General features: G+C 37.3%; 1 protein-coding gene across 1 annotated transcript in view; it reads left to right on the top strand.

The window, feature by feature from the left end:
- Positions 1-18557, top strand: part of LOC139122455 (growth hormone-inducible transmembrane protein-like) — a 45329-nt gene that overhangs the window by 1929 nt on the left and 24843 nt on the right. The window contains exons 2-4 of the mRNA XM_070687838.1: positions 2180-2390; positions 13477-13588; positions 14162-14303. Coding sequence (XP_070543939.1) covers positions 2186-2390; positions 13477-13588; positions 14162-14303 — 459 coding nt within the window. The 5' untranslated portion in view covers positions 2180-2185. The remainder of the gene's footprint in view (positions 1-2179; positions 2391-13476; positions 13589-14161; positions 14304-18557) is intronic.

The raw sequence follows: 18557 nt of genomic DNA, 5'->3' as shown, positions 1-18557 counted from the left end.
TGTGACCAGGTGCATAACAAGTGAGAATAAAGACATCTAGTGGTTAGAGCAGACGCTTATAAATAGCACATTTTTTAAAAAAATGATACTTTTTGTCTTTGTATAATTTGATGAATGAAATGTTTAGGATACAATGTTCCTATCGGTAAATTGTGTTTGGGGCACAAACGAGATGGAAACAGTAACAAATTTGTTGGCACGAGTGTGCAGTTTTTCTTTAATTTAAAATAAACACACGAAAACTTGTGATCACAAAATAAAAGTGCGAAAGTGAAGTTCACGAATTGAATGGAGGTCAAACCCCCTCCCCCCCTAAACGAATAAATTTCGCTTTTTGAACTTCTGCGACAATCTGAAACGGTCCCTAAATAAACTGCTCTTTTTCCACTTGAATGAAGAAAACAATGTTCTACCATGTGAAAATTACAAAATGAGTTCCAACACATCACAAATTCAACATAATGTACGCAGTAGCGAAAGCCGTCATATGCGGTAACGGGGTATCGCCTGAGCAATAGTATTGCGTCAGTCACAGTCCTAAACATGTATTTCGGCCAGTTGTTGATGTGGATTTCAAGTATCTTGCGTCGCGAATCCTTCCTTTTAAAGTGGTCGGACGTTATTTAAAATCGATGAATTGTCAGGACGAGATACTCATGAAAAATTACAAAATGATTTTGGGTGAATTTGTATCAGGTGAGTTGGTATCAGGTGAGTTGGTATCAGGTGAGTTGGTATTGAGCGAGTTGGTATCAAGCGAGTTGGAATCGGGCGAGTTTGTTCTGGGCAGTTTGCAAAAGGTGCAAGTTGACTGGTACCCATACACTAATGATGTAAAAACGCAACTACGTTCCCCATTTCATAAAAGAATCTGATGTAAAACCATATGCTGCCAAGTTTGTCCCTTCTTTTGAAATTTTCGTCATCATTCGGGAAAGGTTGCTTGATTATTGTTTGTGTTTATATCTGAGCAGTAATAGTCAAAGTAGCATGACTGCAAATTGTGTTTTTGGCTAATACAGCTGCTCTACTCCTAGCCACACAATTTAAGATGCAGGGATATAGCTATTTGTTACTTGTTTCACATCCATTGAAGATTATCAACTTGCTGTTGTTTACCTGTAGTGTCACTCTTAGCATATATGGATCAATTACACAGCTTTACCTCCTAGCATGATACCAGATACCAATTTCACCTGTTGCAAGAGCTATTCAGGAAGCATAATATGGCCATACTAAGTTTTTCAATCCCATGATCAATTATAATTAAACACTTAAAATTCCTTTGACAATGCGTGGCATACTAGAGCAATGATCAAACATATTGCAGGATTAATGTTTTTGTTTCTTTTTGAAGATTGCCGATGGCAATTTCAATAAACAGTCAAGACCCATTAGTCTCTTAAACAACATTTTACAATTTAAACAAGGCATAATTATACACAGCAGCAACACTGATGAAAGCGAAACTTTGCCAGAATATTTATATTGATGTTTGTCTAATTATGTTATATTGGTGCATACAGTCTGACTTCTTCAGTTACTTGAACTCTGTCAGATGTGTTACACTTTGTGAATATTGAATGAAGACCAAAGCCATAGACGCTTGTCACGTTCTATAGTGACCAGTATAAAACTGTGTTGGTGACAGAAGAAACAGTATTAACCCTTTTCTTGCCAAGTCCGTATTTCACCATCAGGTCAAGATGGTTAAAATTAATGAAACACAACACATTCCATATGTTGATTTTAACATAATACTGTACATTTGAAGGCTGTTGAAAACATAAATACTCAGGGATGTAGAAAATTTTGGTTACAGGCGACAAAAATGAAATTACAGGCTGTTACAGGTAGTGTATGTGCACATTAAGTTTGTGCAGAATGTCCTGATTTTTTTGCGAAAACTAAATTTTCACAACCGGCAAATTTCAGCTGACAGCCGGTTGTTTTTACCGGCTGCTGGCTATTTTCTACATCCCTGATACTGTAAACATGATTTTTTTGGACTAAAGATGCTATAACATACCAAGCCAAGTGTGTGAAAATACGTCATGTTTTGGCTCAATACCGCTGTTTACTGACTTGGCTGATGGGGAAGTGATACTGTCTGGCAGGAAAAGGGTTAAATCAAAATTATTGCAGTAATCAATTTTTGTACAATTCTATGTAATTTCAGAGCAAAATGATGGCAGCAAGGTTGATACAAATTCCTGTTAGGAGCTTAGTTTACATTCCAATGAAGAGGATTCAGCCAACACAAACTAAATGTTGTCTGATAAATGTGATAAAAACACAGAATTATGCATCACAGTCAAGATTAGCGGCTAGAAGAGCAGCTAAAGCCAAGTCACTGAAGGAGGCAGCAAGAGAACCAGCATCTGGAACAGGTATGTGAAAAGAAGACATGTCTACCCAGGTGTCTATGAATCAATATCTTAAACAGGTTATACAGGTCATAGGACAGACCGATGTAGTGGGATCTTCATTTTTCTTTACCTGCCTCAAAGGGTTGAAAAACCAGAAGAGCCATCTTGCTTTTTTCTACATAATAAAGGGTCTAAGTTCTGAGATTTTCCATTTTCACCTATCAATTTTATCTCTTTAAAACTTGTCACAGTCTTTCTCAGACATTTATATGTTTTAACCATGAAATCATGACAAGGTTTAGTAGTAGTAGTAGTAGTAGTAATTTATAATAGTGACTAGTGATAAACACCAAGCCACAACGGGCTTATTAGTCACTTTAAAATAAAGTTAAATACATGTGAGGAAAGCTGTTCCTAGAAAATCTAAATACAAACAATTACATTTTCACAGTACAAATCAGGTAAGTCATTTAAAAAACAAGATCAACGGCTGAAAATTAACGCGTTATATATGTTAGCGATTGTCGTCTTTTGTAAGCTTTACAAATGATTTTGATTGTACTCCCACTGGCGTTATTAATTAAAAAATCGAATTTCTGAACATCTGAGTAATCTTCAAAGTTTCTACAAATATTATAAACAGCATCAAATAAAGTTGTCTGGTAATCATTGTACAAAGAACAATGTAATAAAAAATGCATTTCATCCTCAAGGGCGTTATCGTTACAATAAATACATTTTCTATCTTGTACAATTTCTCCTCTATATCTACCAGTTTCCACACGAAGTGGTAATATCCCAAATCTAAACTGAGCATAAAGTGAGCGGGTACTTCTCTCTAAATTATATAATAAATAGTTTTCTCTTTGAAAGGCCCTTTTAAAAATCTTATAGGTACGTAGTTTGGGTTGGTTGTTTACTTTTTCAGACCATTGAATTACTCTGTCTGCTTCAACTTTTTCTTTAACTTTTACCAGATCACAACAACCTCCATTTTCCAAAACATCTATATCTAAATAGTAAAAATTTCATGCAATTCATAACTAAAATTATTAATACATAAAGAGTTGTCCCACAAGAATATTCGTTTACACAATCGGTTATGATCCATATTCACCAGTCTATTCCAGTATCTGACCATGTTGGTCCAGTGTCTAGTTTTTGATGAAATCCAACAAGTATCACCTTCAATTGCTGAAGTGGGAGGAAATTTATGAACTCCTAGAAAAAATCGAAGAGCTCTATTTTGGATATTGTCACACTTTACATGAGATGCAAATCCCCAGATAGCAGAACAATAGTCCATAATAGGTACTACACAGTTGTCATACAATTTTGTGAATGTACAAAAACCCATATTTTTAACAGTTTTAAACTTTGAACAAATTTTACCAAGAGCTCTGCTTGCAGATTCTGCAAGCATCTCAGACATATATTTGAAATGGTAAAAAGATTCTTCTAACACAACCCCAAGGTATTTACATTTTGTAACATACTCTACAGTGTTCTCCACAAATGAAAATTAAAGGCGGGGCGGCTAATTAGCATATGTATTTGCATAATATTTGCATACAATTTACATATCACCAGGGCTATTCACAAGGCACTCCAGTGATGAGATATACTTCTGACATTCTCAATATTTTTTCTCCATTCAGCAGTGATTAATGGCAAGCTATACAATTTATTTTTACATTTAAATCCTGTCTATTTACTTTAAATAAATAATAAAACATCAAAAGTGAAAAAAAACACATTGAACTAATACAAACAATACACAATTTAGTAAATATATTGACACAATACCAACATGAAAATTCAAAAGTAGGCCTACATGAGAAGTAATCAGTGTTCGAAATAATCGGTGGCAAATGGTGGCACGTTTTCATGTGACCCACTGTTACTATATGTTTGTCTGTAGCCGGATTGGTAAAGCCATGAACGTCTTTTTTTTACGTCCATGACAAGTTGACACGGGATTGAATAATGCACTACTAAAGTTACAATGCGGAGTCAGCGGAGCATGCCTGCAGAGAAACATACGTTGACTTTAAAACTCAATTCATACTAAAGGGAGGCCCGAAAAAATGATACCAAGTATTTCCAAGAGAAAGATTTGAAATTTCATCGACTCTTAGTTCGGCAAACGTACAAAACTTCGACAACTGCGCGGCGTAGGCTGCCATGCATGTTTGTGTGGAGCCGCTGGCGCACTAGATCTCGATCACACGCGACCTTTGAACTATACAGTTTCTACAGAACCGTATGTACGGTACATAGCTGCTGTATTCGGATGATCACACGAATGATGATTTTAGCTCGTGCAGTTTCTTTTTACTTCATTTCATTGTGCCTTTGATATTTTAAAACGGTCACGGATTTTGAAACTTGATCAAACGCAACTGCTTCTCAAAGTCAATCGAATGAATCCATGCAAGTTACGAATGCGTGACAGGAAATGACACACATGGCTTCAACGTCATGTGGACGTACACGGATCTCAAAATGGCTAACTTGGCTCGGATACGCAACGACCTGAGCACGCGAAGTACCATACTTTTTTGCATCTGATATTTGTCTCAACCCATCGTACGATTTTAGCCAGATCTGATCGAAATCACTTTTCCTGACCTTCGGATCCTTACAAGTACGAGACATTGGCGGCAATGGCAGTTGACAATAGCATAGATGCTTTGACTGAGTGTCCGCTGGCAAAAATGCAACACCGAGCCTTCGAGTGTACCGTGTCCGTTGTATGAAATGGACGGTGTCTGTACGGTACGGTCCGCAGCTTAACACATTTCAAGCTTTTTGAATTGAAGTCTTAGCCAGTGTTCATCGGCACTACGGCCGTTTCACACTTGAAAAGCTTGCTGAAATAAGAGCGTGACAAAATCGCCGCTGAGAAACATAGGTCTTCAACCACATTTACTAAAGAGTATCGGCGCCGCGGATATGAAACAGGATCGGGCGAAAAAAATAAAGGATCGGGGCCGTCGGGGCCTGGGGAGAACATTGAGGATTGCATGCAGTCGCAAAACAAACCGACAGATGTGTGAACGGTCCCTCTTTATTACACGACATTGTCAGTTGCTGTCATTTTTTGCTCACGTGTGAACACGTGAGCATATGTCGCAGCGATGTCTGTCTGTCTGTCTGTCTGTCTGTCTGTGGGTCCATTTTCTCAAAAACGGCTGAACGTATTTCAGTCAAATTTGGTAGACATCTTCAGAATTCAAATGGCTAGAACTGAAAAGGTTTTGGTGGGCGTGGCTTGGATATTAATGAAGTTATGAAAGTTTTAATTTTTCTGTTACGCCGCGTATGACAAGTGAAAACAATCGACTGTTTGAGGGCGCTGTGAAAAGTGCTTGTCCAGGTTGGCTACAGCTGGATAGCTCTGGTTTCAACCACGGTCCCTACGTGTTTCAACCTCGTATTGAACATTAAAAATATGATATTTTATTACTCATTCAACTCACTATTCAAGATAAAATATCGTTTAGCAAATTAGCTTTATCCTTGGTAATTGATTGTTTCCCTCGCTGCTCGATCGCCAGAAATGAGTACATACGTTCTTAGCCCTGCGTACGATGCTGTGTGTTCCGCTACAGCTAATAGCCCCGCTCACCACAGCCCTGCAAAGACCCGTACGTAGAGTTGGTGACTTCAAATCCATTTTTGGACTTGACGTAAAAAGCCAAATTACTGCCGAAATTCAGCGTTCTTGGGCCCAAGTCGTATCCCTGCCTACCTCAGCTACTCGATTGCTTCCAAAAATGCCAGTCTTTTATTCTTTTTTCGTAAATAACCGTCGATGTCGGCAACTCTCTCGCTAGCCCTGCGTACGTACGCAGTGTACGCTGTGCATTCCCTGTGTGCGTTCCTATGACCTACTTCATGTACTTCTGCACTGTTTTGATTTTGCTTCGCCAAGAAACGTATTCGTCATTGTCCATAGAAGTATGTTTGCTCTCCTTTGAGGTTGTTTGTGAAACAAATTCCGGGATAGGCCTTGGAATGCATACGATCGGCATCGCGGCAGTGCATGTAGCTAGCCCTACGAGTATGGCGAGAGTGTCCGGCTTTGGCTACGCCGCCTCCCACCTCCGGTAGGCGCGTAGCCCCCCGGCGTAGCCAAAGCCGGACACTGTCGCCATACTCGTAGGGCTATACATGTAGCGTACCATGCTTGTGTAACTGCCGAGCTCAACGTGCATTCACGGTTGATACTCATGTACAATCATGATGTGTTCAATTCTGATGAAGATTCATAAGTCTTACTTTTGCAGTCTTTTTTCCGTACGATAATCCCGACAATACGTGTTACTGTTAGACGAGGTGGCCATTTTATGATAAGTTTCAATACTGCACAGCTACATAGCGTCACTATCGTGTGATCGAGGTACAGCGTTGTTGAACGGGATACAGAAACTCTGCAGAGGGAGAAACGATCGTTGACATGAACAGTCAATGTACTTCAGCACGTAGTCCGCAGATAGCGGATCGAGAAAATAAACGTGTCCCAGTAAATAACGGAATATTTATGTACATTAACTCGATATTAATCAAATTTCCAGCTCATCGCAAAAAATGTATTGCAAAGATTAATTTGTCACTGACAAATACTGCACTGTATGGAAAAAACAGTCTGTAGAATAGTTCAAGTGGTATTACCCGAGACAAACACTTGTGTTGTCAATTTTGATTTCATTTCATAAACTTCATACTTCATCGAGTATCGTGTATTTCAGCCTTTGTGAAGCCATTTTATTGATATTTTCAATTTTTGTCTTGGCTTTGTTGTGGAACATGTTGAATCGTCTCCGTGGACATGTAGGCAAAAGTGTGACGGGGTCGAAGTGACTTGGGTACCTGGGGCCGACCAAAACCAGTGTGAATTACTGGGGTCAAAGCGGACAGCGGCCGGGATGACGTGTTCCCCAAGCGAGCTACCTTCAGAAGTCTGTTTCATCGCAAAAAACGTCAACTTTTAAACCCGTCATTTATTTACTGATGTTATTCTCAGCATCACAAACATATACGCCTCTGCTATGTATCACAGCAAATAGTTATATTTGAGCGCCCCGTAAATGGGATCCTCGTTTTTTTGCGAACCCGGAAGTGTGTCTTGCTCAATGCATTTCCTACCCATAGCGAGGGAAACTGCCCGCGTTCCCATGCTCCCATGCACCCTTTTTCAATGCCAGTGCAACGCCATCTGTGCAAAATTTGTGGTGGTATGCTCCCGTGTTATGGAAAACCTCTCTTATTCTAACAATGACGTAGTTGACTTTGGACTTCGATTTCGTAAATGTGATGTCCATGCAGTGAGTTTGGGTTGGCGCGCTTATAATGCAATCTTCGCCCGCCTGCGGTCCGATATCCCGCATTTATTAGCAATATTTATCTCTGTTTTGACTTGACCAAAGTTGGCAAAACTTGCTATGTACATTAAAGATACTATGATACAAGATTATTGAAAGTCATTTGACATTTTTTTCAGCCAATTCCAATATGCATATTTAATGAACCTTCCAAATTAGGGATATATACTGGCATTTACTTGATAAAATTTGGCGAAACATGCTGTGTACATTGATTATTATACCAGGTTATAACAGTATTTAAAGTCATTTTGCATTTTCAGGTCAGCTAATTAATAATTTGCATAGCTAATAAACTTTCACGGTTTGGCATATAGAGCTTGAAGGACTTGACCAAATTCAATTACACATGCTACATTGTGATACAATGACAGTACTCAAAGAAATTAACGATTTTTTTATTTCAGCTTATTACATATTTGAATACTTAATGATCTTTAGAATTGATCTTTGGTGAAAGTCATTATATTGATCATAACACTTTTAATGTAGCAAACATGTAGCAAAGGTTCAAACTTGCACATAAATGCAATATATAATGAAACACGTGAGCATTTTCAGTTCATATCTGGTTATTCAATAGGCTTTCAGATATTGTTCGGACAACTGACTGTGAAAACAGTTTAGGCGACAGAAAACAAAGGTGGGCGGGCGAGATTAAAGCGGGCGGGCGAAATTAAAGGTGGGCGGCGACAAAAAGAAGCCGGGCGCACCGCCCGTCAAAAACCCCTTGTGGAGAACACTGCTCTAATTCAGCACCTGCTAATCGAAACGTGAAGTTACTTCTCTCTATACCTCTACGTCTGAAATGAACAACATGTGATTTACTTTTATTTATTAAAAGACGCCATTTTCTACACCATGAAGTAATGTAGTCTAACATCTTTTGCATGTTCTCTTCATTGTGCGAAATTACAGCAATATCGTCGGCATACAACAGAGCTGATACATTATCGTCGCCTATTTGAATGCCACAATTTAACTCTTTTAAATCTACAACCAAGTCATTGATAAATATAGAAAATAAAGTTGGTGAAAGATTATCACCCTGCCTTACACCATGCAATGTATTGAACCAGTCAGTATAATTGTCATTAACTTTGACACAAGCTGACGTATTTGAATATAATGATGCTATTGAATTGTACATTTTCCCATCAATGTTATTAAGTAAAAGTTTATACAAAAGGATATTTCTATCTACAAAATCAAATGCTTTCTGTAAATCAATAAAAGTTACAAAAGTAGGAAGACTGTTGTTCATTCTGTTTCTAATAATGGATGTAAGAACAAAAACATGATCTTGACAAGACCTGTTTTTACGAAATCCATTCTGCTCGTCAACTAAAATATTATTATTATCTAAAAATACAGTAAGTCTTTTATTTAGAATTGAACTATATACTTTTGAAATGACAGACAACAAACTTATTCCTCTATAATTAAGTGGAACTCTCACATCATTAGTTCGACACTTAGGAATAGGATAAATCACACTTTTACGCCAAATACTGGGTATCTTGCCAGAATCAAAACACATTTGAAAAAGATGAACTAAAACTTCAATAACATTGTCATTTTTAATCACTTCATATGGAATGTTATCAATACCACTTGCTTTCCTATTTTTACCCTTTAATACGGCACATTTAACTTCAGCAAAAGTGAAATTTTTATTCAAATGTTGATTTTGTTCATAATAACGGATCAGATAAATTATTCTCTAACACAGACTTATGATGTTTCACATCACTATCAGAGTTCGCGTTTACGCAAAAATCGTGCGTATTTACGCATTGAAATTGACTCTCTACGCATTTTTTTCATCGTTATGCGTTTTCTATACGCAAAGGATAACACCGAAAGCACTCCCCACGACTGAGCTTAGGCGACAACCAGACGAAATTTGTTGCAACACATTTCTGTCAATCACTCATGTTGTGTGGAAAGTTTCGGATTCTCTGGGCGTTGTCTGAAAAATCGGCATCGTAGTCCACACGTTCATCACGTTAGGCACGTTATCATGTCAGCTGTGCCTATGAATTACGTTGCTAATTTTCAGGCGAGCGATAAATTCTGAAAGTGAGTGATTGACAGAAATGTTGCGACAAATTATATAAATGCCGACCGTGCACGATCATCGCGTCTCGCTGTTCCCAAATTTTGATCAAGCACACATGCAGCATGGCGTCGAAGCAGACAAATCTGTTTTCTTTCAACTTTGCTCTACGAGTCCGTGAAAAAAAATGATTCATCGGTAGAGCTCGTCGGAATCCCGATAAATTTTGAACACTGCAGAAGTGTCTGGATGGTAACTGGTCGTTCAGGCACCAAGTCGTTTCGGCCCAAGTCGTTTCAGCCTCTCAATTTCCGGTCCCAAGTCACTTCGGCACTGCAACCCAAGACGTTTCGGCATCTGTGTTTCGATTTTTTTTCAAACTATTCAGTAATTGACTGATCCGTCATATTCGTAAGCGTGACCTTTGCGTTCTGACCCGTACTTTATGTGCATTTTGTGTGAATTTTGCCGTGCTGTTTCGTCACCGCTTTCAAACTTTTGCCGTGTCGGCGGCTATTGATATCGATAAACTTGTGTCACAGATTTCAAAATGATACGAAGTTTTTTCTTACGGTCTCTTCCCATGTTCTAACAAAGATTAAAGCATGTACGTGAATGTTAGTTGACACTATACTTTTTAGTACTTTGATTTGTAACATTACGCTCCAGCACTAGTTCCCACAGGTAGCCTTCAGCGGTGCCGAAACGTCGGACTTGGGGCCTGAAATTCACAGGCCGAAACGTCTTGGGCCGAAACGACTTGGTGCCGAAACGTCCAGAAACCGTCTGGATAAGCTGCCATAACTCTAACTTTTGGGTTGCCCAATGTGTTTTGACGGTCGCATGTATGCCCTTCCTGTTACGTTTCAACATTGTTCAAGTTGTTCGTTAAACTGTTTTCATTAAAATAATGTTACATCGTACAATCCGAATATGTAGTGTAGGTTTATTCAACGGCACATTGTATTTTGCAGTCAATTTTTTCATCAATCGAGTGCGGAAGTGAAATTACGCACTCAAATCCAGCCATTACGCAATTTTAGCAGACTAATGCGTATGCCGTACGCGAGGAGAAAAAAGTTCACCGCGACACTGACTATAAAATTGCTCATCAAACTGATCCTAGCATCACTGGTTTGTGAATATAAGCAGAAAAATCTCTCTTCCAAGAACCTAATACAAAATTCGAGTCAGTAATAACATTATGGTCATCATTATAAACTTCCATGGGTATAGAATTCTTAACCTTTTTACTGGGTCCCAAACGCTCAACATACTCCCAAAAGCGTGTAGGATTCGCAACTTATTTCCTCAATTTCCATTTAAAGACCAAGCTTAAATTTACGTTCATGAGATCGCAACCGTTTATCAAATGTACTTCGGGCAATCTTAAATTGTGTTCTAAGGTAAGAATACTGTGCATTCCCAACCTCATGCTTCTTACATTTAAGAAAATCCTTTTCTTTGTCTCGCATATTTTTCCACAACACTTTTAACTCTTCATTCCAATAAGGTTTGTGAAACTTATGACGTTTTCGAGTTTTCTTTGTACAATCGAAATATGGGATAGACTCATTCATGCAAGTAATTATGCAGTCACATAGCGATGAGTAAACCAAGTCCAGGTTAATTTGTGTTTCAATATTACTCTCAATACGTTCAATCAGTAACAGAAGGGCACGTCTCGTTGTCTCTGACTGCATAAAATTCTGCGGGATACAGTCTAGTCGATATTTCCTTTGTACAGCTGATTTATCTGAAGTACCATCCATTGCGTTATTTGACACTGGTTTAAGTGACAAAAATGCACACACCTGACAGCCTTTTTCTCCAAATAATGAATGCCAGATTTTGTGTAAATATTGTTATGATAAATTCATCTTTTCTCTGACATTCTATACATACATGTGTAAGTTGATAAGAACTTCCCCATCATGTATCATCCATATCAGACTAAACTGTCTCGTTGTGACATGCATCAAAGAAAAAAATCTGTTTCATAGCCTGTTGTGGTATCGTAGTTTGAAAAAAAACCAATGCAGGCAAAATATGTCTGATCACAATATTGCGATGTCGTTATAGAGGTCAACATTGCCCTTAATTTGTACATGTAGGCGATCTAAATCATGTGATATTATATTATAGCTTCATCAATACCTTGAATGTTGCAGCGTCATCCCCCAAATTATTACTGATAATGTATCTGATCATCTAGTATTGTGGCTCTAGATATTTTGTATATGCTATGACTTCCCAGGCATTGCCAAACTATAAAATAATAGCACAAATGTACCCCTTTCAGCTCATGATGGACTTAAGCAAACTTTGCACTTCCTACCGTCCTCAGCTTTGCCTTGTACATTTTGTCATGCATAGTTTGCTTTTGTCCATTATGGGCTTGGAAGTGCTATATGATTGCATAAGTAATATATATTTTACTTCTTGAAGTTGGTGAAAACCAAGAACATATCATGACACTTAGTTTGCACCAGTTGTGTATTTATCAGATGCAGTTGATAGTGGAAACAGACCAATATCGTACAAGAATCATTATTTTTTTAAAAACTTAACCAATGATACAAATCCAAGAGTATGGATCATCGTAAAATCAGTATTTTTATTATGATCAGTAAGCAGATATATGCTAACAGGCTTCCCTAGTCATTTTACTGGGGGGACAGCAGAAGTGTTACTAGGTTTCCAAAATCATTTACTAATGTTTCCCAACCTTATTGAAAACACTGCAAAGAATTACAATTTTGCAACCATTTAAACAGTCTTCTTTATACAAGAGAAACCACAGTCAGATTTGATCACTATACATGATATATGCCTTTTGCATTTACAGGCATTTCTTCTGAGGCAAACCAGTTCAAAAACACATCATAGTGTTCAAGATTATGGTGATGTTCATTATCTGAAGTGTCCCCTCTGACCATGTCCTTAAAAATGTGGTGTTTTGCTTTTTCAATGAAAAGCTTCCAACATTTCTGTGTTGTCTTTTCAATGTCAGAACTAGTGTATTGATGATTTACACTGTATGTTATTTGCCGACTTTGTACATTGCTATTTGGGTAACCTTGAAAGTATATGACTGTTTCATCATTCAAAAATTGTAGTGGACCTAATTATTGAGAAATCTCCTAATGTCTATTTGAACTCAGTCAATTCTGGTTCTATGATTTTATTCTGATGAGTACCCCTCAAGTTGAATTATTTACATCAACTTACATTTAGTAATATGACAGAAGAGTCAAAATACATTGTGTAAATTACTAGAACTCTGATGGCTTGGGTATTTATGCCAAATGATGAAAGTTGTAATTACATGCACAAGCAGTGTTTTGACAATCACAACATTTACCTGCAGATTGATCTCTGTGATGTACAATCATGGAGCTGCTGTAATAAATGACAATACCCTTAATGAAATGAAAGGATGTATTGCAGGCAGTTTACTCAGGCTTGCAATTTTCCAACAGTTCATTGTACCATTGTGCCATAACATATAATCAGTGATTCTTGATATCACTCAACAGTAATCAAATAATCAGACATCTACGTAGAGGTTATGTACACTTTCATTATGCACGTAAGTTTTACAGCTTCCCCATAATTTGCAACATCTAAATGTATCCTTTCCGTTCTTGATTTTGCACAGCAATTGTGATGGGACGTGGTATTGTGGCTGGAGCATCAGCTATTGGTATTGGAGCATTGTGTTATTATGGTCTTGGGATGTCTAATGAAGTTGGTGCTTTAGAAAAATCAGCGTAAGTAAAGAGTGTGTAACAAGAAAGATGCCAATAAGACTGGTTAAATGCCAATAAAACTGGTTATATGCCAATAAGACTGGTAAAATGCCAATAAGACTGGTTTATTAAATGGCAATAAGACTGGTTAGATGCCAATAAGACTGGTTAGATGCCAATAAGACTGGTTAAATGCCAATAAGACTGGTTAATTTAGTAGCAATAAGACTGGTTAGATGCCAATCAGACTAGTTAAATGTATATAAGTGTGGGTGATGTATATCATGTCTAGCTAGAGTAATGTTGGTGTTGTAAATTATATTTCCAGTCAGGAAGGGAAAAGTTGTTTTCATTATCACAAAATCTTTATTACATTGACCAGTGACATTGATGTAACGTATGACGGATGTTTTATTGATGCATGGCTTAACCCTTTCAGGCCTGACTTTCTGGTAACTTACTAGAGCTACCCCGATATATAGAGGTTTAGGCCTGAAAGGGTTAAGTACAAAGAGTAAGTGAAATATCAATGACAGTACACTTACAATACATTATCTTGAATTTAATAAATGAAAACTTGTAATAACCCTGTAGGATTTGGCCACAGTATGTGAGAGATAGGATCAAGTCAACATATTTGAGCTTTGGTGCTGGCCTAGGAATGACAGCATTATCTGCTGTCGCCATCGCTAGAAACCCTGCACTTCTTACAAGACTGATGCCGAAATCATGGGTGGTAAGTTTTTTAATTGACTTCTTAAATCTTGGCATCTGTATGTGTTTACTCAAAAGTTACACACTAATTAATGCACATGTACATACATGTACAAATATTGTGTACAGTTAGCATCTTCAAAAATACAGTCTACGTGTACCAGTACAATGATAGCAGCTGCATATTTATTTTTGTCCAACAAAGATATCAGGCACTAGACCAGTGATTAATTTCCCATAGGCAACTACAGTAATGTTGAGCTCAATTGTCCTTCTTTAAAACAGATTTTAGGTCAATGCCAGCGTGACTACTGATGAATTTTCGTGTGGGAAAGTCGAGGGAAATTTTGAGTTACAAGTTGAAATGAAAATAGCGCCCTCAGTGGTGTTTTTGCCAAATTCAGACTCATTGCTATGATTTCCATGGGCCTTATACCTTCCGTCTTTCATAACAATCCATATTTTGATTCAAGCAGACAATTATCTTTATAAAAATACTTAAAATTGAAGTTCAAACAAGCATCCATGCAGGTATCAAACTTAAATGTCCACTCTATTTTTCACCTGAACTATCTTTGTAATTGTTGATCTTGTGCCATTTCAATAACTCACTCAATTTTGATGATTGAAATAATTGATAGAGTGTTGTTTGAAGCCACCATACTGTACATGTAAATGTTTCTGTTGCATAGAAAATATTGATTTCATTAAATACAGATTGAATTTAATCAGTTTTAAGTTGCAAAATTCAATACAATTATTTAAGTTTGCCATTTTATGAGACAACCACTATCATGTACGTATTCCCCATAATCCATCATTTCTCAATATCAAACCTTATAACTAAGAGCTTTGGCAACCATTTTGGATCTCATCTTTCAAGTGCAACATTATGTAAATTATAATATTTATTTATGCAAATTGTATGAGTGTTAGCCCTATAAAGTACACAAATTCTATATTTTCCATGATTTGCAACTAAAAGCAATACTATCAACTTTTTACATAACCATCAAGGAGTTCAATTATAGCAGGTTGCATCCTTGCAGTTGGCCGTTATGAAAACTGGCCCTCTGGTCTGACCGTAAAAACCTACAAGTGAGAGATGCCACAAAGGGCAGTTATATCACCTTACTCTCAGTTTTAAAGGAATTGTGCCGGCATAAATACATGAGTGAAATACTTCAAGGACATTTTCTCTGAAAGGAAATGTTAGTACAGTCACAGTGTTCATACCGTTGCCATGGCATTTCATTCATAGAAGTTGTAATAATTAGTTGGCAACACACTGAATGGTTTCCGATAATTCATCCGCTCTTCCATTCTCATTTAATAAGTTCAAGATTAAAGCAGTTAAACTTGTCTACCTTTCACCAATCTCAGCCAGTATTACCAGTTGAATACTGAGTATTTTCCCACAAATATCAACTGCCCGTCTTGGCATGAATTATTATAAACTTTGGTAAGCCTTGCCTACAGATCAGATCAGCTGGTAGAATTAACTTACTGAAATTTAAGACAAGTCTTGTTCTCTTGTTATATCTTTTATGAAAAGAAACCCAATTAGACAATTTTTAGAGTCGTAAGTCTTTAGACGTCTTACAGATCATGTTGTGGTACATCTGTTGAAATCCAATGAAATGAGTCATTCTGAAATTTTGAGTTGTGAATTGTAATTTTAAGAGTCATGAAACATGGTGTGACTTTGCCCTGTCTTTGTCTAACAATGAACTCACTGTCCATGTATAAAACATACAGTATGTACCAACAACCTGCTGCCTAAAAGTTTTGGATTTGAAATACCACTTTTTTGTCAGCTAATTTACCAGTCAGAGGCCAGGCTATTCATTTTTGCTAAGATGAAACTAAAATTAAATCATCATATTCCTGTTTATCAAATTTATTGGAAATTTTCTAACTAGTAAACACATACTTAGGACTAGCAACTTTAATATGCAGATTCCTTGGATGTTTTAATCTTGTTTGTTCTAAATTAGGCAAAGTACTAATACACGTATTCTGATTGTGCCCTAAATAGAGTTTCAAAGCTTACCTTCTCATATCACCTCAGTTCTGTTGAAAACACCCATCAGCCTTAGATTGAGTTTGCTTGAAATAGATAGAGGTCATATATCTCAGTGTTACTATACCGGTAGATGCCAAACAGAGACTTTTTGTTCTCCATCCCTTAATTAAGTATGAACAAATTAATAATGATTCTGTGACATTGCATGTCATGCATTTTTCATCATGCATCTTACACATGTATCAAGATGAAATTACCATTAATGTTTAAAATCAGGACTGGTAAAAAGATAGCTTTCAAATGTGAAGAATGTGATACTGACTACCAAAGCAAATCCTGATTACCTGACTAAGCTATGCCGGTAGAGGATATAAGACTAACAAATCATGATTAGCTGACTAAGCTATGCTGGTAGAGGATATAAAACTAGCAAATCATGTTTAGCTGACTAAGCTATGCTAGTAGGGGATATAAGACTAGCAAATCATGATTAGCTGACTAAGCTATGCTAGTAGAGGATATAAGACTAGCAAATTATGATTAGCTGACAAAGCTAAGCCTGTAGAGGATATAAGATTAGCAAATCATGATTAGCTGACTAAGCTATGCTGGTAGAGGATATAAGACTAGCAAATCATGATTAGCTGACTAAGCTATGCTGGTAGAGGATATAAGACTAGCAAATCATGATTAGCTGACTAAGCTATGTTAGTAGAGGATATAAGACTAGCAAATCCTGATTAGCTGACTAAGCTATGCTAGTAGAGGATATAAGACTAGCAAATCATGATAAGTTGACTAAGCTATGCCGGTAGAGGATATAAGACTAGCAAATCATTATTAGCTGACTAAGCTATGCCAGTAGAGGATATAAGACTAGCAAACCATGATTAGCTGACTAAGCTAAGCCGGTAGAGGATACAAGACTAACAAATCATGATTAGCTGACTAAGCTATGCCGGTAGGGGATACAAGACTAGCAAATCATTATTAGCTGACTAAGCTATGCCGGTAGAGGATATAAGACTAGCAAATCATGATTAGCTGACTAAGCTATGCCAGTAGAGGATATAAGACTAGCAAATCATGATTAGCTGACTAAGCTAAGCTGGTAGAGGATATAAGACTAGCAAATCATTATTAGCTGACTAAGCTATGCCGGTAGAGGATATAAGACTAGCAAATCATGATTAGCTGACTAAGCTATGCCGGTAGAGGATATAAGACTAGCAAATCATGATTAGCTGACTAAGCTATGCTGGTAGAGGATATAAGACTAGCAAATCATGATTAGCTGACTAAGCTATGCTGGTAGAGGATATAAGACTAGCAAATCATGATAAGCTGACTAAGCTAAGCCGTAGAGGATATAAGACTAGCAAATCATGATTAGCTGACTAAGCTATGCCGGTAGAGGATATAAGACTAGCAAATCATGATTAGCTGACTAAGCTATGCTGGTAGAGGATATAAGACTAGCAAATCATGATTAGCTGACTAAGCTATGCCGGTAGAGGATATAAGACTAGCAAATCATGATTAGCTGACTAAGCTATGCCGGTAGAGGATATAAGACTAGCAAATCATGATTAGCTGACTAAGCTATGCCGGTAGAGGATATAAGACTAGCAAATCATTATTAGCTGACTAAGCTATGCCGGTAGAGGATATAAGACTAGCAAATCATGATTAGCTGACTAAGCTATGCTGGTAGAGGATATAAGACTAGCAAATCATTATTAGCTGACTAAGCTATGCCGGTAGAGGATATAAGACTAGCAAATCATGATTAGCTGACTAAGCTATGCTGGTAGAGGATATAAGACTAGCAAATCATGATTAGCTGACTAAGCTATGCCGGTAGAGGATATAAGACTAGCAAATCATGATTAGCTGACTAAGCTATGCGGTAGAGGATATAAGACTAGCAAATCATGATTAGCTGACTAAGCTATGCCGGTAGAGGATATAAGACTAGCAAATCATGATTAGCTGACTAAGCTATGCTGGTAGAGGATATAAGACTAGCAAATCATGATTAGCTGACTAAGCTATGCTGGTAGAGGATATAAGACTAGCAAATCATTATTAGCTGACTAAGCTATGCTGGTAGAGGATATAAGACTAGCAAATCATTATTAGCTGACTAAGCTATGCCGGTAGAGGATATAAGACTAACAAATCATGATTAGCTGACTAAGCTATGCTAGTAGAGGATATAAGACTAGCAAATCATGATTAGCTGACTAA

The sequence above is a fragment of the Ptychodera flava genome, chromosome 22 (assembly GCF_041260155.1).
Source record: "Ptychodera flava strain L36383 chromosome 22, AS_Pfla_20210202, whole genome shotgun sequence".
Classification (NCBI taxonomy): domain Eukaryota; kingdom Metazoa; phylum Hemichordata; class Enteropneusta; family Ptychoderidae; genus Ptychodera; species Ptychodera flava.
The sequence above is the reverse complement of the archived record's forward strand: the minus strand, read 5'-3'. Positions and strand labels throughout refer to the sequence as shown.